This window comes from Amphibalanus amphitrite, unplaced genomic scaffold, assembly GCF_019059575.1.
Source record: "Amphibalanus amphitrite isolate SeventyFive unplaced genomic scaffold, NRLGWU_Aamphi_draft 002270F_arrow, whole genome shotgun sequence".
NCBI classification, from domain to species: Eukaryota; Metazoa; Arthropoda; class Thecostraca; order Balanomorpha; family Balanidae; genus Amphibalanus; species Amphibalanus amphitrite.
In genome coordinates, this window is record NW_024883753.1 from 1 (window position 1) to 27,567 (window position 27,567).

The window sequence follows — 27,567 nt, forward strand, 5'->3', positions numbered from 1 at the left end:
GAAAACGGACTGCCGCTGGCACTGGAGGAGCTAGGGGAACTTGAAGGACCTGGAGGAACTGGAGAATGGATGAACTTGAGGCATGCGGATGGTGACTGAAGCCCTGCACGGAACCTGGGGCGCTGGAGGAACCTGAGGTCCTGCGATGTAGCCTGAAGCTCTGAAGGACCTCGTGGCCTGATGCCTCGCAGGACCTTTGGTAGCCTGAAGCTGTGGAAAACCTGGCGGCCTGAAAAGCTGAGGAAGCTGAAAGAAGTGAAGCCCCGCAGACTGGAGACTTGATACCCTGAAGGGTCTCTGATGACCTGAAGAGCTGAAAGAACCTGAAGCCCAACAGGACCTGACGACCTGAATTCATGATGGGTATGTGGTGTTGTGGCCCGAAACACTGAAGGACCCGCTGTGGTCTGAAGCCCTGAAAAGGCTGAATGAAGCTAAAGTCCTGGAGGACCTGTGAGGAAGCCTAAAGAACCTGTGCTGACAGCCGTGGTGACTGGCCTGGCCTCCGTCGATGGACCCCCCATCCGCGGCTGTTCAGTGAAGGTTACCACCCATGTGTGTGTCACAGCCACAGAGACTGCCACTACCCTCCCACCAGGCGACACTGTGTGCCGCCACCTGTTGAACGACAACCATGCAAACTGTATACAATCTGAACTCTGTGTGTAAACGACCCTGTGTATACTGAGCCTATTTCACGGCTACCTTGTGCTGTGTATGGTCTGTTGGCAGTGGTGTGCCCAACTTTTTCACAGCCTGAAACTAGGCGTTACCCAGGGGCATATGTGGGAGGTTTCTTACAGCTGTGACAGCAGCTCCTGGGACTTACTGAGGTTTTCTCAGCCCGTGCATACTGCTGAATATGGTGTGTGACCCTCCTTCTCCCCCTCACATTACGCTGTACTGGAATGAAAGCAGCGGCGAATACATTGCGAGCCGTGATTCGATGCTTCGCTGCCGGGAGGCGATGGCTCTGGAAATAAGAACTTATGAGGAATGGAGGGCTGCGACTGCTCGGCCAAAGTTACTGGGGTCGGGATCACACCAAATATAGGTGTAGCCTTATAGGTATACACAGAATATTAGGGCCTTGCGTGTAGGTACTCGGGATTTAGCAATGTTCGACTCGCGGGGCCAGTTTCGATTTTCGCTGTTACTTTTGCTGTCTACTCTGTGACCATTGATTACATTTTGGCAACGCATCGATACGTCCAACCCTGCCCAGGCAGCACCAGTCTTTCACGTTAGTATTCCAAAAAGCCATTACCAGGCAGCGTGCATTACGAGAAAGGCCTAGCCATCACTTGTGACGCTGGTCATCCGTATAACGGAATCCGCATTCTACAGCTATTTCCCTCACCCGTCAAAAAAGGCCCTCCAAAATAAAGGTTTATTCGTTCGCACACTCCGTCAGGGCCAGACAGTTTGGGGTCAGATAGTCACAACTGCCGCACGTCAGAACAAAACCTTCCATGTCATCGTCGAACCGATTTCGGACATCGGCCAACGTAGTACGCTACCATCTGAGCTCAGGAAGCGCCCGAAAATCCAAAGCTACCTGGTAAAAAAAAAAAAAAAAACATGCAGAAGACTACACAGTGCCAGGCTTCACTGTGAATCGGCGTGGAAGATCCTTGATGTAATTCTACACGACTTGAGCTGCAGTTGGGCCAAACAAATCAGCCTTCGCATCGCACCCTGCTACAAGGCTCAATAAGATGTTTTCATTTCTTCGGTGACCACTGCAGTACATACACAAATCACCGATCGAAATCCTATTTCGACAGCTCACAGAGTATGGCCGTTTCCTGCCACTCGATGCGGCTCCGGTTCATAATTCCAGCCGAGTCAATGCGTTCCTCACAATCCACACCCCACAGCCGGTTCCTACTCGAAACACACCACCCTTCACCTCAGTCCAGCTCCACAATTTCACAGTCATCATCGTCATCCGGCGGGGGCGGGCGGACCGGCGCGCGGGCGGCGGCTCGGGCGGGGGCGGCGGGCGGTCCGTCTCGCAGGAGCCGCAGGGTTAGCGCCGCCAGGAACCCAGGCATGGAGTCCTGGCGGTACAGGTACTGCTCGACCAGGTCGGAGAGGCGAGCCGAGAAACCATTCTCCAGGAGCTGAATCGTGTCCCCGGCACCGCGCTGGGGAGAGCAGAGATAGAGAGAGGGAGGGAGGAGGCGGTCAGTGGTGCCAACATATCGAACATTCATTGCGTGTTTTACATAGTGGCTGGCCGTGATTGTGAAATTACGACACTCGCAATGCTACCAATCGGCGCTACTATATAATGTTGTAAAAAGACGTCATTTCAGTATGATGCGTGATGATGACGATAAACCAGCCAATATAGAGCTATTATTAGCATTTCTACATAAAGCCTCACTAATAATGGTAATTTCTGAACTACAACGTGGGCGAAAGAAGCACATTGTGCTGACTGATCGGGCTGAGGACAAACAAATCTGCTTATAATAATGTCACTAGTGGACGCACTCACTCCTCGCCCCACTCCAGAACCTCCTCAGTTCCCAGCAACCTTTCCTTCGTAACCCCCTACCAACTACTCATACGGATATTTCTTCCAATACTACTCTCCTTCCCCAACCACACGAATACCAGTCCCCTAACAAAACCACCCGAATACCTCATTCCTCATCCTGGTCTACAAAAAATACCCGTACCTCTCTTTCTTCTTCCCACAAGCACCCCTCGCTCTGGCTCTGGCTCTGGCTCTGGCTCTCTCTCTCTCTCTCTCTCTCTCTCTCTCTCTCTCTCTCTCCCTCCCTCTCTCTCTCTCTCTCTCTCTCTCTCTTCTCTCCTCTCTCTCTCTTTCTCTCCTCTCTCACTCCCTCTCTCTCTCACTCCCTCTCTCTCTCTCTCTCTCTCTCTCTCTCTCTCTCTCTCTCTCCTCCCTCCACTCTCTCCTCACCTGAAACAGCAGGGTCTGATCCTGTTGCGGTGCGTAGACACTCCTCAATCTCAGCTGAGTATCGTCGGCGTTTATTTTGTAGCCAGTCAACTGACAGACCGATTGACGGTACTCCTGAGTGCTGCGACCGAATACCTCCTTTAGACGGCGAGTGCGCAACTCGGAGGCACGCAACTGGCTGCGCAGACCTGTCGCGGGGGGGGGGGCTTAGGTTAATGGTGTCATAGAAGGGGCGACCCCATGGGCGAAGTCCACGAGTAAAACACTACAAAACACAGGATAGCGGCGGCTTAGGCTATTTTAGATTTATGTGATGACATGGATAAGGGAGAGAATATATCGTACTGATGCGACCATCGATTGGTGAAACGGAGCGACTGAACCCATCCCATGAGACATGCTTCTCAGCTGCGTCCAGTCCGCATTTTAAGTTATGCTTGTACCGATATAAAAAGCCTGCTCACCTCCTCATAGGTTTCTTATAGGAGCTTGGAGGAGCGTCTGCTGGCAACAACATCCGGTACAGACAGCCGCTGATTTTGGAGGCACTGACCCGAAATCAATAGATAAGTGGAGCTACCTATTTCGATGTTTCATCTATATCGCGCTTGAAAGTTGAAGTAGCGGATACGGCTAGCAAAATGTCTGAGTCTTGCGGCACAGCATACCACTCCAGGCGTTAACCACTACTGCCATCTAGTGGCCGATTCAGAAGCTGCCACTGAGCCCCTCAGCGCCATTTATCGTATAACAATAACTGCAGTCACATTTTCCAACTGAGCGGGTTATTAAGTTCATTTTCTGGATTGCTTCGTATCAGCAGGCACTGAGACTGGAGTGATGTGTCTATAAATAAACCAGGCGATGTCTCAGAGCGAACTTTTCCGCATGGAAGTACATGGAAGTACATTTTCGAACGAAACGCATGTCGTCACCCGGCCAATTCGAAGGGCCTGGCCAGCCTGGCATTGATGTTTTAAGCCTGATTGAGTTGTTTGGCGATGTACTGTGACTGCAATATGTCCCCACGCCGCCCCTCACCGCTGATCTGTTTGGCGGCGTCCTGACTCAGTTCGGAGCCCCCTCCCTCACCGCTGATCTGTTTGGCGATGTGCTGTGACTGTAATATGTCCCCGCGCCGCCCCTCACCGCTGATTTGTTTGGCGGCGTCCTGACTCAGTCCGGAGCCAGCGCCGTCCCCCAGCACCTCCAGTCGTCCGCGCAGCTCGGCATTCTCCTGCTGCAGACGCTCCAGCTGACCGGCGCGCCTGGAGCCGGCAGCTGCCGCCGGGTTATCCCTACAGGGGTCACAGGTCAGGGTCAGAGGGTCAGAGGGAGACGCAGGCCAGGGTCTGGGGGTCAGAAAGGAACAGAGGTCAGGGGCCGTATTCACGTCGACTTCGTAAGTCGATTTTCTTTCGTAAGTATAATTTGGTATTCACGTCGACACTTCTTAAGTTTTTATCGACGGAGTTCACGTGAATAAAAAATTATACTTAAGAAGTAGGTCAAACTTAGGAAAATTCTTACGAAAATGATCGACGTGAATACGGCCCCAGGGGTCTGGGGGTCAGAGGGTCACCGGAGGTCAGGTTATCCCTTCAGGGGCCATTAGAAAATGAACGAGGACACAGGGTTTATTGCACGGGTTATCATTCCAGGGAACAGGAGACATAGGTCAGAGGGACCCAGGGAGCCAGCTGATACCTCTGCCGGCACAAAGAAGGCCGCACATATTCGACAGCGACATTACAACGACGTCTACATGGACCATAATCTGGGCTTCCTCTGTTTGGCAATCATCGGATTTCGCTGCCATTATATGATTGTATGGTATCGCGAGTAATGTTCGGTGCTACGGACAATTTGCACATAGCTCTAAACATCTTCCAAAACAGCGGATAATACACCATGTCATACGAACAGAATAATCTACTCCCCTCCGCCTCTCAATAGCTCACATCATTCCCTCCCCTGTCCCTTTGTACTTTTGAGTGCGAGACTCGGCACACAACTAGGTGGCTGATTGTAGACCCCTCCCCCGTACCTACTTAAGAGACTACCTATGCGACTAATTGCTGGGTTATAATCGCACTTCCCTTCCATAGTCCCCTCCCCTCCCATGATAGTCCCCCTCCCTCTTTACCTGAGAGTAAGCACGCGACTATTCTCCGTGTTGTAGTCTTTACCCGAGAGTCAGCACTCAGCACAGTGGCCAGGCTTTAGTCCCTATCCATCCCAGTAGTCGCATTTCCTCCTTAACTGAGAGCATACGGCTAGTCGCCGGGTTATTTATAGTCCTTACCTGAGTGTCAGCCCGCGACTAGTCACCAGGTTATATTATAGTCCTTACCTGAGTGTCAACACGCGACAAGTAGCCGGATTATAGTCCTTACCTGAGTGTCAACACGCGACAAGTAGCCGGATTATAGTCCTTAGCTAAGGGTTAACACGCGACTGGTCGCCGGATTATAGTCCTTACCTGAGGGTTAACACGCGACTAGTGGCCGGATTGTAGTCGCCTCTCAGCGCGCGCTCCTCCAGCTGCGCCTCGAGGCCCTCCTTTTCCAGCTGCAGCTGCTGCAGCTGTTTGCGCAGCTGCTCGTGCTCGGTGCGCAGAGTGGACAGCTCGGCACGGGCCTCCGAGTCGGCCGAGCCGAACACCAGCTGCGGACGAAGGGGGGGGGGGGGGAGCTCTCAGTACTGGAAGGTAATGTAGGGACAGGTCACAGATGGGGAATAGAAGGAGGGAGCGAACGAGAGAATATCGACAATACGATACAGAAAAAAAAACAGAACGGAGGAAGTTAGGAAAGAGGCAAGAGAAGAGAGTTGGAAGAGAAAAATGATGGAAATGACGGAGTAGAGACAAAACAGCAGAGCTACTGCATCTAAACGGTATCAATAGCGCAGCTTAAATGCCAGCAAACCATTGTCCTCTATCTCTATCGTAATTCGTATGCTTCTCTGCATCTCCTGTCCAACTATTTCACCCTCAGCTTTCCGCTTCTTTTTCTTTACTAACCACATATCCCTCCTTACTGGAGGTGTCTCTCTATTCCCTGCATCTTTCCTCTGCCCTCTCCGTACTTTCCTTAAGGCGTCCCCCTCCCCTCCCCGTACCTTTAAGGCGTCCCCCTCCCCGTGCCTTTCCTTAGGGCGTCCCCCTCCTCTTCCCGTACCTTTCCTTAAGGCGTCCCCCCCCGTTCCCCGTACCTTTCCGCTGGATGCCGCCTCCTGCAGCTGTCTCTCCAGCGACTCCACCTGCTGGCGGTACGTCGAGATCAGCCTCTCCCGGTCCTCCCCACGCTGACGCTCTATGGACGTCAGAGACTCAGTCGTCTCAGACTCGTAGGCGTCCAGCACCCGCTTGCAGCTGTCACGCTCCTGAGGGCGAGATGGGATAGAGTGGTTTAGTGATGTCAATTACAGAAAATCGGAATACCGATACCAAACCAAATACCAACAGAACCCGTGGGGAAATATCGAAACCAAACGAAATCGGGAAAATGAGGGAAATGCCAACCTTTTACCGATTTATTAGCCTCTTATACATTAGTGAGGGTTCATGATACCAACAAAATACCAAACATTAAGATTGAAATACCTTGGTATCAGTTTGGTATCGGTATACCGAAAAGTTGGTATCCGATAAACATACCTACCTAGAATGGTCCATAACAAGGGAGAGAGTAAACTTGAATTCCTATCGTATGACATGATTATACTCATAACCAAACGATAAACAAATGACGTATGTATGACTATCTAGCGGACAGTGACCCGGATCTATCCACTGAACTGGATACATCCGGGTGTCAAAACAGATATGTCAGAGGGTTAGGCGACATTAGAGCGTAGGTATATTAGATGACGCATATTCGGCCATCCAAGGGAAAGGAGCGCTGTGGCAGGCATGTGAGGAGGTTATGCGAGGGGAGCGGATGACGTTTAAGGTTATCCAAATGGAAATTCAAGTCAGCATAATTCCTAGTACCCGCGTATTATATCTGTTGCAACCAATCTCAGAAGGCGATTAAGAAGACACGTGACACGGGATGGATTAGAGGGCAGCAAATCATCGATGACGCACACTCGTCCACGGAACTATAAATGCAGCTCGGTAAGAGAAGCCATCGGCGTTGTTATCTGATCTCCGTATATTCTGGATCACTAACGACACGCTTTGTGCAGCAAAAGTCGATATTTAGTACAATTTTGTGGGCGTGTGTGGCGAAAGAAACGTTTCCATGGCAACAATATAGAGCTGTTTGAGGCTTTTCGGAAACTGATAGAACGAATTGAAACACGACTCGGCAGTTGGCCATTGACCAATACGTACGGATCAGCAGTGTTACTGACAGACTATGAATGAGTGGTCAGTGAGTTACCATTAGCCAAAATCAACGACCAATCGTCTGCGATACATGATCTCAAACGCCCACGACGGGGCAACGCACATTGGTTTCATGGGAGGAGGATTTTCCGGAAACGCTGGTGGCAAGCGGCAAATTACAGCAAGCTATTACTGGATAACCAATAACCATTGACATTTAACATAGAGCAATCAAAGTTCATAGTGCCCATTAAAATATACATAGCAAATAAAAACATTTGTGTACTAATAACTGTTCGTGGGATGTAATATAAATAGCAATAAAAATGTCATGACAATTTAATGGTCACTACTTCAACAGTCAACTATTCGTAATAATTAAGCGGGTAGCAGCGGGCTCCAGTATCACAAAATGGTCGTAAAATGGGTGCTCTCTATACACACACACCCTGCCATCACTACTATGCATGCCCCCTTGCCCGCTGACACGGGGCCTCGTTTCATAAAGCGAGTCCGTAAAGGCTGAAACAGACTCTTTCCGCGTTCTGGAAATCGCATGCGAGAGCCTATTCAAATACATTGTAATTCTTCTCGCATCAATCGCTTGCGGGAGGTGCGTGCAATTGATGCGAGCGTGCTTCCATGTATTTGAATAGGCTCTCGCATGCGATTTCCTGACTGCGGAAAGAGTCTGTTTCAGGCTTAACTTACGCCGTTTTTTGGTCTTGTATTGCAAGCGCATGTGAAGCGATAAATTTATTTCCCCCTCTCCCTTCTGTTCTTGCTTGCAAGATAAATGAATTCAACGATTCAAACTATCAACATCGCTTCACGTGCACTTACAGTACAAGACCGAAAACCGGCGTAAGTCACGGACTCGCTTTATGAAACGAGGCCCAGTAGTCTAGACCCCGCTCCAGCACTCACCATGGTGACCAGTGTGAGTTTCCTCTGTAGTTTCCTCAGCTGCACCTGACCCTCCAGTTTGGTCTGGTCGTGCTCCGCCTGCGCCTCCTTCAGTTTGTCCAGCTCTGTCTGCAGCGTCTGACAGCGTGACTCGGCAGCTGAGAGCCTGTAGGGGGCGGTAGAGACAGTTAATGGAAGGAAGAGGTCGCATGAGGGTGGGAGAGTTACCTGATATAACATACAGAACATACATGATATAACATGTAAAATTACCTGGGACGAGGATCTACACCTAAAGGGAGACAAGAGGCAACTGGAGACATGAGAAGCTGAGACAAACGGACGCTTCAACGGACAAGCGAAGGGCTCATCTTGAGCAGTTTAACCGCTAGGTTTTACTTCCTCAGCAAAACAAAAAATTGTTTTTTCACTTCTCTCGCCATGCCCTACCGCTAGGTTTTACTGTCTCAGCGAAACAAAAATTGTTTTTCCACTTCTCTTGCTATGCCCTTTTCAGTAACACCCAATGTCTAATCCTTACTTTCAACCTCTAATGACTTTTCGTCAGCCGCATTCTCTAAATATCCTCAGTTGACCCCATGACGTCCTAATCAACATTCCCTGTTCCCTTCACTAATCACTCCATCCCAGTATCATACGCCGCCCTCTCTCTCTCCCTCCCTCCATCCCTCTCTCTCTCTCTCTCTCTCTCTCTCTCTCTCTCTCTCTCTCTCTCTCTCTCTCTCTCTTTCTCTCTCTCTTTCTCTCTCTCCCTCCTCTCCCCACTCACTCTGCGCGCGCCGTGCCGCCGCTCTCCTTCAGTAGTAGCTGCTGCTTCCTCAGGTCAGCCAGCAGACGACTGAGGTCATCAGGGCAGGTCACACCGTCTCCAGCCGCCTCTCGCCAGGTGGCGAGCTGAAGACGCCACTCCGAACACTGCGAATAGGAGGGAGGGTCAGGTCAGGTCACTATGAGCAGTGAGGGCAGGTCAGGTCAGGGAAGGTCAGTTGGGGACAGGTCAGATGTCACTCGCAACACTGAGGGTCAAAAGTCAGGTCAGGGAAAATGCCACGCAGAACACTTAGAGTCTGAGGTCAGATAAATTAACAGAAGTTAGGTCACTTTCACACAGAACACTGAAGTCAGGTCACAAAAGGACAGAAGTCACTGAACAGGTAACTAGATCTTCTTTAACATCTCTTGACAAATGTAAAATGTGAATTGCATCTTTGTCCTGGGCGTCCCCCTCCCATCGTCCCTCCCTCTTCCCCCTCTCTCTCTCCTCCCTCCCTCTCTCTCTCTCTCTCTCTCTCTCTCTCTCTCTCTCTCTCTCTCTCTCTCTCTCTCTCTCTCTCTCCACCCCTCTCACCTCTGTCCTGGCCGTCTCCAGCTCTGTCTGCAGCTGATCAAACCTATCCGCCTTTTTCTGCAGCACGGCCGCTCGCTCCTCCAACACCAGCGTCTTATCCACCACGTTTCTGAGTGACCTGAGCTCGGCCTCCATAGCCGCGTGCTGTTTCTCGAGCTCAGGATAGCGTGCTAATCGCTCCCGCATCAGGGAGCCCAGCTGCAGGCTCTCCTCCGACGAGGCCAGCTGGTTCTCCAGTTCCTGCGGGCGTCAGAAGGAATAATGATGGTGGTGGTATTTGGGGTTTTAGGACGCCCCGATTGTAGCTAATAGGCACCCCCATAACGAGAAACACTAGAGCATCATAACAGATTTAAAGCCGCTCGAGCATGAAAATGACAAGGGACAAGTGCTAGAAACACCCGAGCAACGGTGGTATAGATAGTCAGTACGGATACTGCTAAACTTAAGCAGGGAAAACACGGATTTCATATAAAGCAATAAGCATCAATGCTATAATAAACGACAGTTAGCAACTTTGACAATGAATGACTAGCGCCTGCGACCATCAAAGTGCTGTTCAATTATTCAAAGTAATATTTTGCGATCCTGCTTCACAGCCTCACCTTGACCCTCATCTGCTCGTCCCGGAGGGCGGCCCTCAGCTGCTCCCTCTCCAGCCCTCCGTCCGAGGCGGCCCTCTGATCGGCCGCGGCCGCCTGGGCTCGCTCCTGTTCGAGCAGTAGTAGCGCCCCCTGCCGCGCCGTGTCCGCCTCCGCGAGCTGCGAGAGCGCCTCAGACAGCTGGCGGCGGGTCTCTGAGAGATCCTGCGGGCGGGAGGGGGGACGGTCAGATCCTGGAGGTGGGGAGAGGCGACGGGGTCAAATCCTGGAAAAGGGGGAAGTGAGGGATATGAAACTAGAGGATACGATAAGAGTTTGGGCGAGGTTAGCTAACCGGAAACTAGGAAGGTCAGCTGTTGGGGATATATATGGACAGGGTAAAGTTCGAGGAAAGTGGAAGAAGGAAGAAGTCCTACGCAGATAGAGTACACCCAGCTGGAAACCAGGCCTTGGGGCAATGCTACACAGGCTGCACCTAGTCTGCTCTGTCCTCCATTCATCTGAACTCCACGCTCTACCCTCAGACATTCTCGACCTCTTCCCATCCAATAGCTACTTCCAAGTACTTCTCAATCACCTCTACACCATCTTTACCCTAATCACCACCCCTACAACATCTGTACTCTTTCTTTCGCTTTATCGAATTCCCACATTTTTTCCAAGCACAGTCACCTTCTGCTGAATTCACGTTCTGTCTACCAGGGCCGTACTTTATCTTATCCCCCCCCCTCTACCACCCTGCCTAGTTATTCCTCCCCTCTACTAGCTTTTTAACCCTTCACTCCATCTTGCTCCTCCTCACCTCTGTGAGTTTTCTCATCTCCTCCTCTGCCCTCTGCCGTGCCGTCAGCACATCTCGGTCGCAGTCTGTGCGGTACGACTGCAGTCTGGCACGGGTCTCAGTCAGCTCAGACTCCAGACGAGCCCTCTCCTGGCGCTGACGCTTCAGCTCGGCCGACGCCTCCGACGCCTGGCGGGAACGATCGGTGGTGTCATAAGAGGATATAGGCGTGACGAAATAATTTAATAAATGACGTCACCAAAGATAAAAGGGATGAAGTCATTAGAGCAAACACAGGTGACATCATAAGAGGGGATATCATTATGGGGCTTGTGGATGGGCAGGCGGCTATTTGTATTTGTATTCATGTTTAGACTGGGATTATCAACAGGTGGCTATCTCGAGCATAGTTACATCCCAGTAGTTACGGCTACGCCCTAAGTCGCCTAATTGTCATGCCTCGTGAACGATACCGCAATGCTGCCGGCATTGCGGTACGCCTGCTGTACGCCTACGCCTGCTGCCGGCAAACCGAAAGACAAATAGGTAAGGGATACGTGCGTATTGGAAATCAGTCGACGCATGGAGTTAAGGCACCTACCTGTTTCTCCGCTCGCTCCATTCTCCTGGTCAGCTCGTGTCTCTCGGTGTCCTGCTGTACCCGGGCCTCGCGCTGCTGTGCGTCCAGAGACTGAGCGGAGAAAACACGACATAAGGACATAGTTCAGTGAATAAATGGACACAATCGGGCCTCACGCTACTGGGCATCCAGAGACTGGGCGGATAAAACAAACAGATCGGTTACAGGAACTATACCGGTGATAAACGGACACAAACGAGCCTCACGATGCCAGGGGCCAGACACTGGGAGGGAGAAGTCGAGCAGACAGACCGGTCATGCAATATCAATGGAAAACAGATACACTTGTAGCTTACGCTTTCAATAGAGTGGACGGGTAAAATACAGAAGTTTTGGTCATACAATATCAATGAGAAACGGACAAAAACCCGTCTCATGCTGAAGAAGAGAGTCCAGAGGCTAGGCAGGAAAACGCACAGGTCACTATAGTTCCTTTAACAGACAGGTCGGTTAAAAGAACTATATCAATGATGAACGGGCACAAGTGCGGCTCACGATGCCGAGAGCCCAGAGAGTCGACGGGAATTGTGATAAACTCAGATACGTAACCAGAGACTGGATGGGAGACGCACAGCTCGGTCATACAGCATCCTGCTATATCACCTGACTTACCAACTAGCCTGCATTTTGGCCTGACTCACCGACTGACCTGTAATTTCGCCTGCAGCCGGGTGACCTGCGTCTGCGAGTCGATCAGCGCGGCCGCCTGTTTCCGCAGCTGGTTCTCATAGCTGAGCCGCTCCGGGTCCAGCCGCACCCGCTTCTCCTGGGACACACCGCCCGCCGCAGAGCCCGAGCCGTCACGACTGACTGTGGACAGGCTGTGGACGCCGCCGGGGGTGGCCACCGGAGGCAGGAGACTGCCGCTCGCAGGCCGCTTCTGGGCCGAAATACCGGCCACCGAGCCCAGCGGACTGGCCATCACAGTGGCACAGTGTTTATGTGCTACCGCTGTATTTGTGCTATATGTGCTGTATATGTGCTACCGCTGGTCAGACACAGACTGAAACAAAGACGGTAAGATATGGTCAGATTGCGACAACGTCCGGAAAAGGACTGATCATTGCTTCTTATTTCTTCATGTGAGCAAAGATCTTCATCCTTGAATTTCTTTCCAAGAGCAAAAATTTGCCTTTGTTGCACATTTTGGTAGGTATCTTATGCAGTAGCAGTACTGCAGTGATACTTTACAGTGTTATGAGGTTATCGGTGGAGCATAACCTCATAACACTAATATGTCCCTAAATAATCAGCATACTTTACAGTGCATTCTGTTGTTTACAAGTAAGCAAGACACCTGTTTTGTGACTACCCAATGCTGATACAATGATTTAACCCTCGCCCGTATGGGGGGGGGGGGGTCGAACGGACCCCCCTCGGTTTTTCGCAAGTAACTCGCGTAAAAAGCGGCCGATCGCGACGAAACTTTCAGTACCCTCGCGTTAATCAATTCTACACCTACCCTGAAATTTTCGTGACCCTGACCCTAATGACCTTTGACCTGTGACCTACTTTTCGAGACCATGTTTGGCCGGAATCGCGATTCGGCGTATGTCGGCTCGCATTAGCGGCGCGTTTGCAGTCTTTTCGTGGTTTTAAGCGTTCAAACATGGGATATGATGTTGCTCCCATGCATTAGGGTGGGTGTCAAGGTCACCGGAAGGTCAGGTCAGGTCATTGACCTTTGATGACCTCGGTTCACTTTTTACGAGTTTTACATGTTTGTAGGCCAGTTTTTGGAGCTGAATTCGAATTTAGCAACCATATGAACATTTACGAAGTAGTTTTGGTGCCTTCGTAACATGTTACGGAGCTGTCAGAGGCGGTTGCCACCTACTACGAATACCCTTACTGGTTGACCTGACCTGACCTGGCCTAAATGCATGAAGACATCATCTGTGTTCAAAACTTACATGATATTCGTGATCAGTGCCCCGAAAACCCCATAGCAGCCACGCTTTACGACTTTCTAACAGGTCCCGATTTTCCCGACTTTTGGGTCATTGACCTGACCTGGAAGGTCAACCGATGACCTAGGACCTTAAAATTGGGTATCATCGGCTTCCTCTCTTGACGGGCAACACGCTCGTTTTTTCCGCGAAACTCTAGCTCGATCAGGGGCGAAACGGCAAGGGGGGTCCAACAGACCCCCCCTTATACGTTCGCGGCTGGAAAAACACCAATACGGGTGAGGGTTAAGCAAAACAAAACCGACTTTCCAAAGAATGTGAGACAACTATACCTACTATAGTACGAGCAGGCGAGCAAAGCAAAGAATTTTCAATATAACGAAGAAAAAAAACTCAGTATGAGCGGCCCGGCCCGGCCTATAAACACTTTTGAAAGGTTTATAACTCAGCAACCGCTGGGCCGATTGGCATGCAACATGCGGTCTTTTTTTGTTGGGTGGTCCCATCCCTGCTACTCCGTAGCCTACCATTAGGGCATGTCACCTAGACTCTGATCAAGCGCTACCGCCGACTTCGTGCGGCACCGGCCGAATAAAACAAGAATAAAAATTCAGATTTTCAGTGGCGCCCGGCGTTACAGTCGCCCTCTCCGCTCCGGTGCAGGTACTGGAGCGAGCGGCCCCAGTGGCCCGCTCTCATCTGGTGCATCAAAACGGTGGCTTCTCGGTCCTTTCCGAGCGGCAGAGTGCTCCCGAACGAAGGTTGACATAGTGACTGAGGGGACAGGACAGTTTGTCGCGCCACTGAAGCGAGGCCGCACAATGAACCACCAGGGTCAGTGATCGGAGGGCTGTTCACGGGCACCGAAAACTGCTGAGTGCAGTGTGTGCGGTGTGTGCAGCAGGGGTGGGGGTAGGGGATGGGTAGGTCGGTATGACGTCACACGGCTGCGAGCGGTGGACCGCACACAGCCATCGCTGTGGCCGGTCCCGAGTCCGACCGACCACAGCGGTCGCTGCTGTGCGGTGACGGAAGGATGACATAGGGGCCCTGTTTCACCGGTGATAGCAGCAAGCTACTATCAAATTGCGCGAGCTGACGTAATGTGATGACGTCATACTGCTGACGTAAGGGGCAATTCTGGCGCACGATTGCCGCAATATTGTTTTACGTCATCAGCTAAATGTTCGAAGTTAATGTCCAAATTTTTCCTAAACCCAACTACTTTTAAATACATCATATTGAAAAAATATATATCAAAAATATATATACTACCATGACTGCGTAAACTCTTACTTTTAGGCTCATACGTCACTTAATGCCGCCGCCAAGGTCGCGGCAATCGTGCGCCGGAACTACCCATTACGACAACAGTATGGCGTCACGACATGACGTCAGCTCGCGAAACGTGATAGCAGCTTGCTGCTATCACCGGTGAAACAGGGCCAGGGATGCAGTGGGCGGAGCTTGGAGCCTGTACGGTCCTACCACACACAGGGCCCGTGAACAGCCCTCGGACCTCCGGTATCCGGGGGCACTGCGTTCTGGGTCAGGGGGCGGCCACTTGTTTTCCCTGATTCCCCTTCATCCCGCGGTGGCCAGGAGCCCATTGCAGGATTACTTCAGTGTTTGGCGATGTTCAGCAATGTTGACAATACACCTATCTCCATGTCAAGGGTGGATGCCTGGGTGGCCGATCCCCCACTGAGTAGACTCAGAGCTGCTCACGAGGGGTTTGAGCACAAAACAACCATTGCAGGGACAGCTCATCTCAAACCTTCTCCAGAGGCCAGAGCTGCCCCACAGGGCAACTTTGCTGCTTGATTGACCAGCACAAGCATGCAGAAAAATTATGCAGCTGCCATGCCCCAAATTTGGCACGAGATTTGAGAAATTACCCCAGATGTGCCCTCCAATTTTTTTTGGCACAATCCCACGGCCACTACTATGCCAAGCATATTCAGGGTACCCGGTACCGCACATATTTTTTCTAGTCTGGGGAGCCGAGGTGGCTTATGGTTTAGACAGCCTCTACCTATTCACCAGACATGTGCATGGATCCGAGAAAATGGATCTGGGATCTGATCCCATGGATCCTGATCTCGGATCCGACGGGATCATAGATCCAGCTCTGTAATTTATTGAGAGATCCGTAGGGATCACAGATCCGAGTCTCATTTTTTGCTTGAGATCCAGTGAGATCATAGATCCTCACTTATTTTTTGTCAACACATGTATCCAAAAACACTTGTTTCAACTCACAAACGTTCTGTTTTAGTGATTTTATGTGATCGCACGTCATAATCCATAGTTTTGTGTCACTTATTGGCATAGAAACCCTTTAAAAAATGGTTTCAAATGTGGTGCATGGTGGGATCCACTCAGATCATAGATCCAAGTTCGTAATTTATCGTCAGATCAATGAGATCATAGATCCAAGATGTATTTTTCACGCCGGATCCGGTGGGATCATAGATCCCAGCCTGTACTTTGCTTCGAGATCCACTGGGATCATAGATCCATCACTTGGATCCATGCACATGTCTGCTATTCACTATTGGTGTCTGGTGACAGTGGTGACCACAGGCGTTGCCTGGGTCATTCATGATGTACATAATACATTCGCTACTACGGTTCCTAACATGACTCAGAGCGGCTGAAAACTATGCATAGCATGATCAGATGATCATAGAAGCTCCTAATCATTACACCAATGAGAGGCCAAGAAGCGCCAGCAATAACTTCCTATATGGGAAAACGACTCTTTAGTGCCCTGGGGAAAACCAACAGCACGCTGATATTGATGTAAAAACAGCGACCGAACAGGGCCCTGCCATTCCTGGCTATGATGATCTATAAGCTATTTAATTAACAGTTAGTCATATAGAAGGTTCTGACCACAGCTCCCCTATATTCATCAGAGGTAGCCAAACATCCAACAAACAATCGGACGCGCCGCGAACTAACCGAAATTGAGTCGCACTTGTGACTTGAGTCACAAGAGTCAAAAGTCAGATCAATTTTTTAGGGCCTTGAGTCAAATAAACAATTGGTATAACACGTTCGGTATATGTAGAATGTGATGGATTCTGCTCACAATACTAGAGAGTTTGAAAGAAAATCCCATCCCTTTTCTAGTTTTCCTGATTATGTTTTTTATTTTCTAGCATAATTTGAGATGAAAGGTATGGGATCCTGTGCGTTTATCCTTAATAACCTAAATTTCCATTTACCATATGACAGCAAACTTGTTATTTCAGAGACGTTTCTCGATAAATGTCTCTAGAAAATGAGAGACTTGCAATAACAACGAACGTACATCGAACATTGAATTTTGTAGCAGTCGCGCAGCTTTTGTAGAGACATTTGACAACTAATAGTGATGAAAAGACTCTTTGGAGTTTGAAGCTAGGGTGAGGCTCTTTCGTGATTTTTTTTTAAATGTCCAAAAACCCGAAAGATAACGTAACAGTATAGACTTATACAATACAGACGATTATCAAATCTACACGTAGGAATGTTGGTTTAGGTGAAATAAAGTGTGAATACATCGAAATGAAGATTTTATTTTCTTGTTTTCATAGATTCTATTTATAATGAGATTTTCCCATTACTATGATTGTCAAAACAAACGACGCTTCGGAGGAGAGTTGGAGGCCAAAAGCTCGAGCTGTGGGTACTGCTGTGGGTGTGCGGTTTCAGAACATTTGGGATTTGTTTTGCGAGTCGCCAGTGAAGTTTTGAAATTAATGCCATGCTACATTGAAAAATGGGAAGTCTCTTAAACCCTGGGACTTGAGCTGATGAGCGGATAAGCCCATCTATTTCAATGTTATTAAGGCCGTGTTTGAATTTCAAGTTTCACCTAGAAGATGATGCTCACCTTGACCTAGTGCTTGAGTAATCCCTCAAATATTTACATGCAAGTTTTTTTGGACGCTTGAACCTCGTGGCTACACGCCCTAATCCAACGAAAACAACTATATTGGAGCAGTTCATATCAATCTACAAGAGCCAGGGCTTTGATACTTCTGTTAAGGTAAGTGTCCTTGTATTTTTGAATTTTTGTATTTAAAAAACCTGGACTCAATACAAATAAATTGACGTCATTTTACAGTCAGTACTTACACACACCAGGCAGAGTGCTGTCAAAACAAACGCTGTAATCTTTACCTCTAGACTGGTGGATTATGGGTTGAGCCAGCTTTTAATAAGTTTAGGCACAGATAACAGTAATACTACTGTTATCTGTGGCTTAGGTAATTGAACTTGCAATCCCAAAGATAAGTACTCCCAATCAAAGATAGCTGGTCTATCCTGCTCCACCCAAGTATCTTCTTAACCAGTGAATTCTGTCCCCATCACTCATCAGCCACAGACCATCACTGTCAGGAGTCATATATTGAGCACATGAGTGACCAAAAGCTGTAGGGGAAAGCGGGGCAAGATGGGGATGTTAAGCGTCATGCTCACGTGCTTGCCAAAAATGGACAGCAGCCTAAGTTTGTTGCTTGCACGATGTAGTAGAGGTACTTGGCCATCTTTTCCCGTATGTAGCATTAGATGCATACTATTCTTTGCAACCCAAAAACTGTTTTTTAAAAACATGGCTAGATCCCCATCTTACCCCACTACCAGGGGTAAGATGGGGATGGACATGGGGTAAGATGGGGATACAATGGTGTTTTTAAAAAAGGTACAGTTTCATGTATTAAAGTGTATTGCATGACATTAGCGGACCCAGAGAACGTAACTCCGTCACGGAGTGGCCACTGGCCTATGCTTCCTTAACATCTACCTTGCCGCTGAAGCGGTAGGTGATGGTTCGCGCTGTAGCGGACAGTTTCACCTCGGGTGTTTCAAGCACGGCGATGATGTCAGGGTAGTCGACATAGAAAACATCCCTATCTTTCTCAACAAAGACCGACTTTGACTCATCGGTGGCGCGGAATCCCTGCAGAAGTGTCTCTCCATCGTCATCGTCGAGATCCTGCAGGGCCCGTGCAACAAAGCGGAAGGATGTTGCACCTCGTCGCCCTCCATGTATCTGAACCAGTAGCCACACATCTTCTTTGATGTCTGCGGGAGTTGGGCTTGGCTGCACCGCGATACTCTCTTTGCATTGCTCAAGAATCGACTCCGTATCACTTTCATCAGTTTTGCTCAGGTGAAGCGGAGGACTGCGGGACATTGACGACTGCGGTGAAGAAAAGAAGAGCTGTTGCTTTCCCGGACACTTGCGCTTCTGAGGGGGAGGTTTGGACTTGGACCTCTTCCGGATTCGTTCTGCTGCCATGTAGGGGCTCGAGGTTAAGACAGCAGTTTGCCCGCGAGGCCGGCCCCGGTTGCTGCGGCGGCTTGTGACCTTGGGAATCGGAAGGAGCTCTTGCGGAGAAAGGTAGGGCGGGCGCGAACTGGTAGACGGAGGAGTGGCCGGACTCTTGCGGTTGGATGGCAAAGCTGCATCTGAAGGTGGCAGGTCGGCTTCTTCAGACTCCTGCGCAAGGATCTCAGCCCGCGCGCCAGCCTGCGCCAACGCGTTAGCCTCGCTGAGCAGGTTTTCCTCAACCGGAAGGTCGGTTTCTTCCGACGCCGCGAACTCTTCATCGCCGAATACCTCAGGGTTCAGGGGATGGATGCCGGTCTTCCGAAACCCGTTGATAGCGTTCATGGGCGTGCATGCTCGAAGGAAGGCAGGCCCGAAGAGACGAGCGACGTGGAACATCGTCACTTGTCTGCCTGGGTGCTCCCTCATCCAGCGACGCACTTCCTGCTCGTAGAAGGCGCTGATGGGGAACATCAGGCTCACGTCGAGCGGCTGAAGCCGATGCGTTGTGTGGGGAGGGAGGCAGATTATGTGAACGTGGCTGTTCTTTGCCATCAGCAGAGCTTCCAGGTTCCGCGTGTGGGTTGTGTGCCCATCCAAGATCAGGAGGACGGGATCAGCCGCGCTGGGCTTGACGAAGTTGATGAAGTGAGTCATCCAAATTGTGAAGATGGAGGTCTGCATCCATCCAGAAGGATGACATTCAGCGACTGATCCGGGCGGTGCCCCGTCCAAGAGCTCCGGCCGCATGCGGACTCGTGGGAAGACGAACATCGGGGGGACGTAGTTCCCTGTTGCGCTTACTGCAATCTCAACGGTGATCAGTTGACCACGCTCAGCAGATGTCTTCTGGCCAACTTGGCGCTTGCCTCGCAGCGCGAGGATCTTCGACTGACGGTTGGGGACCGTGGAAATCCCCGTTTCATCCACATTGTATATGCGGTGCGCAGGGAAGTGGTGCTGATCCACCAACTCCGATAGAAGCGTGAAGAATGCGTTCACAACTGGCCGGTTGAAACCCCGGGCTCGCATACCAGAGGTGGCTTCCGGCTTCCGTAGCGTAATTTCAGGGTGTCGCTTTCGAAAACCAGCCATCCAGCCTTCACCAGCTAGCTGCTTCGCTGCATTGAAGGGGTGCGGAATGTTGTTGACACTGGCAAACTGGAACGCCAGTCTCCTCACGTCCGTCAGCGTTAACCCGTGCAGCTGTTTCTCAAATTCCAGGATATGCCGCACAAGCTCTTCCTCTTGGGCAGCGCTGAAGACTGTGCTTCGCGGCCCCAACGGAAGCTTTTCAGCTAAAGAAATCTTAACTCGTCGCTCCAGCGTAGTTTGGGGCACGCCAAACTCCTTCGCTGCTGTCGGTGCTCCACAGCGACCTTCTGTGACAGCCTTGATTGCTTGCCGCATAGCTTCCGGATCCCATGACTGCCTTGTTGTTTTTCTAACGTAATTCCGCATGTCGCAGTATACCTACCTGTGAACGGTGTCGACCAGCAATGGCGGCGCGACCCAGTCGCCGGTCACTGTAACACGCCCCGCGCATGAACACGTGACGTGGCAGCTAAGCAAATCAAATCGCATAACATCGAGATATATGAACAGCGTTGAAAATATTGTGGACGAAATGTGCCTTCGATACAATTCATTTTAAGCATTTTCAATTACAAATTCATATAAAAACGCGTAAGGTATGTTGTGTCGGACGGCACTACTTTTCTGACGTCACTCGCGTGTCAACCACACGCGGCATCTATCGGCAGTGGTCACATTTACAGGTTAGGGTCGCCGGCCAAGTTGGCGTCGAGCCAGAAAGGCGCACGGTGAACTAAGGACAAATAATATTGGAACAAAAGATAAGGGAACGGAAGGAAAGGAAACGATAGAGCGCGGCGACCACAGCCCCTCTGAATCCAAAGTGCTGCAACTTTGAAATTAAATAAATATCTTCGAATTGAAGCCTTTCTCGACTCAACTCAAAACTAATGTTAAGGTGGGCTGGTCACTTTAACCCGGCAGGCGGTGGGCCTCCCGGCCACCTACCGCGCGGTGGGGGGAGTGGGGGCATTTTTGCCCCCCCCCCCCGTATCTCCGAAACTACTGGACGGATCCGTAAAATTCAAAGGCGTTCGAAAGCCCTGTCAAATTTGTCGAGCGAACCCTAATTTCATTGACCCCGGGGTCACCGGTGACGTCACAGGTCAGGTCAAAAATAAAATGTTTGACCGTTCACGGGTCTTCTAGGGAATGCGCTACAACATCGAGTAAAACGCATTTTGTCGAAAACCAGCGAAAAGGCGTAAGGTGACTAGTACATGTTGCTGTTGGAGGTCACTGATGATACCAGGTCAGGTCACAGGTCAGGTCACCAAGGGTCAGCACATGAACCCAACTTTACTAGGGTTGTGCGATGCATGTTTTATGGCCAATTTTTCATTTCCAACTCAATGGTGTTGCTGGTTATAAGACCATCAGGTACGGTTAAGGTCACTTTCTGGTGGAGGCCAGGTCAATGTCAGGTAAAAAAGGTCAAATTTCAAAGTTGACAGTTTTGCATAGAATGGGTATTGATTCGATGCAGCTCGTCACGGTGAGTCTAATGGTGGTCTTTGTTTTGCGCTACGTGGTCTAGAATTGCTAAAAATTGAGTTTGAAAATTTGACGTCATCAATTTTGAACAGTTTTTTCGCTATAACTTGGCCAAAAAAGAGGTATCGATCAAAAATTTAGTATGTGAATAGAAGTCACTAGCGGCTATTACATATATTCCGATTTTTTCGAAATTCGAAAACTTTTTTTTGCTCTTATATCCAAACAACGATCTTTTTGGTTTTTGGGGGTCAAATTCCAAAATTTTCAAAACTTCGAGATAGCAGTATCGTAGCGCTGGTGATTCTGCACCTTTTATGTCTTAAACATTTTTCTGTATTATCAAAGCTGTAGGCCTGACAGCTCTTCTCGCGAAACCTTTTTTTGGGTCGAAAATAGCAAAAATGACGTCACTCTGACGTCATTTGTGGCCAACCTATCATAGCTATCGGAAAAAAAAATTTGGTCACAATGTGCATTAGCTACTCCCGGGAGGGTACCGAAAGTTTGGTGACGATCGGCGCAGCGGTTCTGGAGATATATCGAAAAAAAAAACTAAGGGGGGGGGGGGGCAAAAAATGCCCCCCCCCACCGCCTGGAAGGTTAATGAAGAGGACGGTTCAGGTAAACGAAGAGCCTTCGTTGCTTCGCCATAATCTCACACCCGCCTGTGAGTGGTTATCTGATCAGAGCTTTTGCTGGCTGATGCTGAGGGGTAAGATGGGGTTGTCCCCATCTTGCCCCATAACGGAACTCCCCATCTTACCCCAGCACGTTCACAAAATGTTATGGACACCACACACGCAAAATTGTACTATTTAGAATAAATAAAAACACACTGTTGACCACCATATAAATACACCTTAGTATACAATCATCAAGAGATTACTTTCACTTACACTGAAAACGAGGAACTCGCTTTTCCAGACCCTGTTGTGTTTCGGTCGGTTCGAATGAAAGAGTTGTATCTAATGAGTTAAACGAGATTTATTCCGAGAACTCTTTCCTGAGTCGTTACGTTAATCACGAAGTAAACAAAACGTAATGGCGTGCGTCGTCTCTGCCTATCCGCGCCAGTCTTGTCGACCGGCGGGCCCAATCAGCTGGCGGCGGCACAGGCGCACTCAGCTACGGACCGGGGCGGGCGGCGGCGGCACGGGCGCACTCAGGACTCGGGCACGAGCCGGGGCGGCGGCACGGGTGCGCTCGTGCGCCAGAAACACACGACAACACACCATCTCCCCCCAAGACGACTGCGGTCGTCTTCACTACGGAGAATAGGTCACACCACCCCAGCGCACGGACAAGCGATCGGGGGGCTGGCGCGCACGGCTGCTCCGGCGCAGCGGGGGCGGCCGCGGTGCGGCTGCTCCGACGGTGGCGGGGACGGACTCGCCGGGCGTTGCGCCATCTGCGGCCGCGCGGGGCGGCTCAGCGGCGGGTGGCCCTCCAGTCTCAAGCAGTGGCCGGTAGGGACGGAGGAATCGCCGATTCCGCCAGAGGACTCTTCCGCTTCCCGTCTTCACCAGGTAGGTGCGGCGCTGCCCGACACCGACCACTACACCGGGGCGGTCCCAGCGGCCGGTGTCACTGTTTTGGATGTCCACACGGCTGCCGATGCGCATCTGGGACAGGGGACGGGCCGTCCCGTCATGGCGGCTCGTCGCCGCCTCCCGGTTCACAGCGGCCTTCAGCTCACACTCAGCAGCAGCGCGCTGCCACTCGGGCGCGAACGCACGGTGGTGGGTCGGCACACACGACCGGATCGGGTGTCCGAACAGCACCTGCGCCGGAGAACGTCCGTCCGCGCGCGGCGTGTTCCTTAGCTCCAGCAGTCCCCGGCTCAGCTGCTCGTCATCCAGCCGGCCGCCAGTGGACGCCGTGATGATGAGCTTTTTCACTGTTTTTACGGCCGCCTCGGCGTGGCCGTTAGACCTCGGGTAGTGTGGGGACGATATTTCGTGTCGCACCTCCCAGCGGCCCAGGAAGCGGCGCAGAGTTCCAGACGTGAACTGCGGTCCGCCGTCCGTGCGCAGAACTGTTGGTACTCCAGTCTGGGCGAACAGCGCGCGCAGCTCGCGGGTCAGATGCTCTGCCGATGCAGTCCGTGGGCAGATGGTCACGTACGGCCAGCCGGACAGTCGGTCTGCATACACCAGATACGTCCGGCCGGCGACATGAAAATAGTCCGCCGAGACCGACTCGAACACACGGCTCGGCTGGTCGTCTTCTCGCCACAGCGGCTCGTTGGCGTGGCTCGGCACCAGCTGCCGGCAGCGCGGGCAGGATGACACCACGTTGGTGACGTCACGGTCGATACCCGGCCAGTACACGCAGAGGCGGGCGCGGCGCTTTGTTCTCTCGATGCCCTGGTGCGACTGGTGCAGGCGGTCGAGGATGTCTCGTCGGAGGCGGGCAGGGATCACCAGCCGGGGGCCGTACACGATCAGGCCACCGTCCAGCGCCAGCATGCCCCGCACACCCCAGTACGGTCGAACGGCGGGGGGCACCTCGTGCCGGTGCTCTGGGAATCCGTGCAGAATTGTCTCTCGCAGGGACTCGTACTCGGGGTCGCGGTCGGCGGCGGCTCGGATCCTCTCCAGGCTGGGATCTACGAGCGGCGCCAGGCGCGCACCGTCCTCCATCTGCTGCTCGGCGTGCAGGGCTGCGATCACAGCCGCGTGGAGCGTGTCCTCTGCTTCCTCTGAGGCCTCGTCATCGGCGGTCGGGTCACTGGTTGGAGCGCGTGACAGCGCGTCTGGTATCTGGTGCTCGGATCCTTTCTGCCAGCTGGCAGTGAAGGAGTATGGCGTCAGCTTCTCACGCATCCTTTGCAGGCGAGGATTTTCGATCTCACTCAGCTGCTTCTGGTTCAGAATCGGTACCAGCGGCCGATGATCGACGATCAGTGTGAAGTGCGGCAGGCCGGCGAGGTAGATGTGACATTTCTGGCACGCCCACAGCACGGCGGCCAGCTCGATCTCCACCACGGCGTATCGTGACTCGGTGTCCGTGAGGAACCGGGAGCCGCAGTGCACGAGCCGCCAGTCGTCGCCGTGTCGCTGAAGCAGCGCGAAACCGAGTCCTTTGGTCCGGGCGGCGTCCGTCTGCAGCATAGTTGGCAGGCTCGGATCGAAGAACGCCATCACGGGTGGCGCGGCCAGCACTGCTTTGACTTGCAGAAAGGCCGCCTCGTGCTGAGCCGTCCAGCTCCAGAGATGGCGCGCCTTCAGTAGGTCTCGAAGCGGCTGGGCGGCGTGTGCGAGCTCCGATGACAGGCCACCGAGCTGGTTCGTCAGACCCATGAACGATCGCAGATCGGTCACGTTCTCGGGCCTCGGGAAGTCGGCGATGGCTCGAAGCTTCTCCCCATCTGAGGTGTATCCGTCCGGCGTGATACGGTAGCCGCAGTAGTTCACCTCGTGCCTGGCGAACACGAATTTCTTGGGGTTCAGAGTGATACCGCGTTCGTCACAGCGCTGCACCACGGCGATGACGTGCGCCAGATGGTCCCGGTAGGTGGCGTCGTACGCCAGCAGGTCGTCCACCACCTTCACCGTGTTCGGAATATCGCCGAGGGCCGTGTCACCGCGCCGGTTGTATTCATCCCCGGCGGACACGCACCCCTGTGGCGCTCGCAGGAATTTCATACGGCCCCAGGGCGTGATGAAACACGTCAAATCTTGAGACGGCTCGGCGAGCGGTACCTGGAAGTACCCCATGGCAGCGTCCAGTGTCGTCATCCAGCGGCTGCCGGCCGGGATGTCGGCCACAGCGTCGTGCGGAGGCCGTACTGGGTAGGTAGGCCGCTTTACGAACCGGTTCAGCCGGGTCAGATCGACACACAGTCGCACTCCGGACGGCCGCTTGGCGACAGCGACCATCGGGTGGCACCACTCGGTGGCGTAGTCCACTGGTGCAATGACACCACGGGCCTGCAGTTCGTCCAACTGGGCCTTGATATCCGCTCTCCAGGCGTACGGCACTGGACGGGCGGCGGTGACGGCCGTTGGAGTGGCATCTTCACGCAGCTCGATTACCATCGATCCGCCGTCCATCTCCCGCAGCGGACCGTCCGAGCTGAATACCCGGGGGTAGTGGGTCACGATCGCGGCTGCATGGGCGGCTATTATCTCGTCAGATGGGTCGCCGTCCTCCTCCCATGTCGGCAAGCACGTTGCCGGCGACGGCGCGGCGTTGCCGGCGGCAACCGCCACGGGCGCCACCGTCGGCGTGTCGGTTATCGTAGATGTCGCTACCTGTCGACCATCTGTTTTGTGCTGCGTCGCGTTCGGGATCTGGGCAGGGAAGTCCGCCGGCAGGATCCCCAGGGCGACCGAATCGAACCAGCTGAGCAGTGTCCCCGTCAGTCCGCTGATGACGTAGACGGTAGCGTCAGCGGAGCGGTCACCCAGCCTCAGCGCTGCGCCGAACGCTCCGAGACAGTCGAGCGGGCGCTGTCCAACGGCGGTGAAATTGGCCCGGTGGTCGGTCTGCAGCCGGGAGAGATCGATGCCGATCGACCGAGCCACGGCGTCGCCCATGACCGTTGCTTCAGCTCCTGTGTCCGGCGTGCATTTCAGCGTGCTGCTCCCGGCCTGGTGCATCAGCTGAATCTCGACTGTAGGCGCGGGACGAGTACAGACTCCGCTGATATGTATGTCCGCGATGACTCGCTGGATATCTCGCCCGTGCGGCCCTCGCCGGCCGCTGTGCGCCGGCGGGCCGCGGGCGGGGCCCGGCGGGGTGCCACCGGCTGGAGCAGCGACGGTGTGGTCCGACGGCACCGGGCGGCAGACCGCTGCAAAGTGTCCCAGTTCGCCGCACGCTCGACAGATGGCGCTGGCGGCGCGGCACGTGTCTGGGTCGGCGTGTGGCCGGCGGCCGCACGTCGGGCAGCGCTGGGCCGACCGCTGCCGGTCGGAGGTCGCGGCGGCGGCAGGGGCGGCACGTAGCCGGCTGCGACCCCGCCTGTAAGCTGACAGGCGCGCCACTGAGTAGCCCTCGCTGCCGCGCAGGTCTTCACATGTGCTCCGTGAATTTTCACTCGCGCGACAAATGTCCACTGCGCGTTTCAGCGTTAGCTCGGGCTCCTCAAGCATACGCCTCACAGCGTCTTCGTCACGCGCACCACAGACAATGCGATCACGAATCTGTGAGTCACTGCAATGCTCGCAGAGGTCACAAAATGAAGCGAGCTCCTTTATTTCGTACAGGAACTCGTCGAAGCGTTCGCCTGGCTCCTGCACGCGCCCGTAGAACTCTCTGCGGTCCACCAGCACATTTCTTTGCTTCCGCAGGTGACCCTCCATGGCGTTCATGACGGTGTCCGGGGTCGCGTCCTCAGTCAGGTCGAGCCCGAAACGGATTACTCGGTGCCAGTCTTCGTCTAGCAAGCTTAGCAGCGCGGCGCGCTGGCCTTTCACGTGTAGTTCACCGGCTCCGGTCAGCAGAAAATAGCCCTTCACCTTCTCCGTCCATACGGTGAACTCACGCAGTGAGGCTGAAGAGGTCAGGTACGGGGCCGGGGTCGCCGAAGCCGGCAGGCGGACGGCTGGGCGGGCGGTGGTGGAACGGCCGTCAGCGCCTCGCTCAGCCCCCGCCGCGTCGGTAGTCGTGTCCGTTCCCATCCCCGTGGAGAGCTCCCTGGACATCAGGCTCTCCATCATGCTCGTCAGGCGCTCCTCACGCTGGGCTGATAGCTCGGCCTGCCTCCGCAGCAGGGCCGATAGTGTCTGCACCTCACTCTCATTCTCACTCATGTCTATATACTTTAAAACTCAATCACTTAATAATTAAAATACCGACCGCGCCATGTTGTGTTTCGGTCGGTTCGAATGAAAGAGTTGTATCTAATGAGTTAAACGAGATTTATTCCGAGAACTCTTTCCTGAGTCGTTACGTTAATCACGAAGTAAACAAAACGTAATGGCGTGCGTCGTCTCTGCCTATCCGCGCCAGTCTTGTCGACCGGCGGGTCCAATCAGCTGGCGGCGGCACAGGCGCACTCAGCTACGGACCGGGGCGGGCGGCGGCGGCACGGGCGCACTCAGGACTCGGGCACGAGCCGGGGCGGCGGCACGGGTGCGCTCGTGCGCCAGAAACACACGACAACACACCAGACCCCGTTAATACTGATCATATACATACGTTTTCACATTCAAACCCAT

The 27,567-nt window shown here is 52.6% G+C and overlaps 2 protein-coding genes across 3 annotated transcripts; both read right to left on the reverse strand.

Annotated features, from left to right (window-relative positions):
- Positions 1 to 1,376: 1,376 nt before the first annotated feature.
- LOC122376735 (mitotic spindle assembly checkpoint protein MAD1-like) lies at positions 1,377 to 16,516 on the reverse strand. 2 transcript variants are annotated; one of them, XM_043356672.1, is made up of 13 exons: positions 16,450 to 16,516; positions 12,222 to 12,575; positions 11,534 to 11,623; positions 10,954 to 11,121; positions 10,155 to 10,355; positions 9,550 to 9,789; positions 8,971 to 9,116; positions 8,202 to 8,346; positions 6,155 to 6,325; positions 5,421 to 5,605; positions 4,088 to 4,236; positions 2,939 to 3,126; positions 1,377 to 2,150 (listed from the first exon to the last, which is right to left on the reverse strand). In XM_043356672.1, exons 2-13 carry the CDS (start codon positions 12,492 to 12,494, stop codon positions 1,914 to 1,916), a joined length of 2,193 nt encoding a protein of 730 aa, XP_043212607.1. In that variant the 5' UTR covers positions 12,495 to 12,575; positions 16,450 to 16,516; the 3' UTR covers positions 1,377 to 1,913. The 2 variants fall into 2 exon arrangements, with proteins under 2 accessions (XP_043212607.1, XP_043212608.1); XM_043356673.1 differs by lacking the exon at positions 16,450 to 16,516 and adding an exon at positions 16,271 to 16,295.
- A 5,817-nt stretch (positions 16,517 to 22,333) lies between these two features.
- LOC122376736 lies at positions 22,334 to 27,364 on the reverse strand. Its single transcript, XM_043356674.1, has one exon. The coding sequence runs from the start codon at positions 27,157 to 27,159 to the stop codon at positions 22,666 to 22,668; it is 4,494 nt and encodes a 1,497-aa protein (XP_043212609.1). The 5' UTR covers positions 27,160 to 27,364; the 3' UTR covers positions 22,334 to 22,665.
- Between the last annotated feature and the right edge of the window lie 203 nt (positions 27,365 to 27,567).

Coding starts and splice junctions, on each gene's coding strand:
- LOC122376735 (XM_043356672.1), bottom strand. CDS start 12,494: ATGGCCAGTCCGCTGGGCTCGGTGGCCGGTATTTCGGCCCAGAAGCGG. Junction 11,122..11,533: donor TGGAGCGAGCGGAGAAACAG/GTAGGTGCCTTA, acceptor CGTTCCCGCCAG/GCGTCGGAGGCGTCGGCCGA. Junction 9,117..9,549: donor TGGAGACGGCCAGGACAGAG/GTGAGAGGGGTG, acceptor TCCTATTCGCAG/TGTTCGGAGTGGCGTCTTCA.
- LOC122376736 (XM_043356674.1), bottom strand. CDS start 27,159: ATGAGTGAGAATGAGAGTGAGGTGCAGACACTATCGGCCCTGCTGCGG.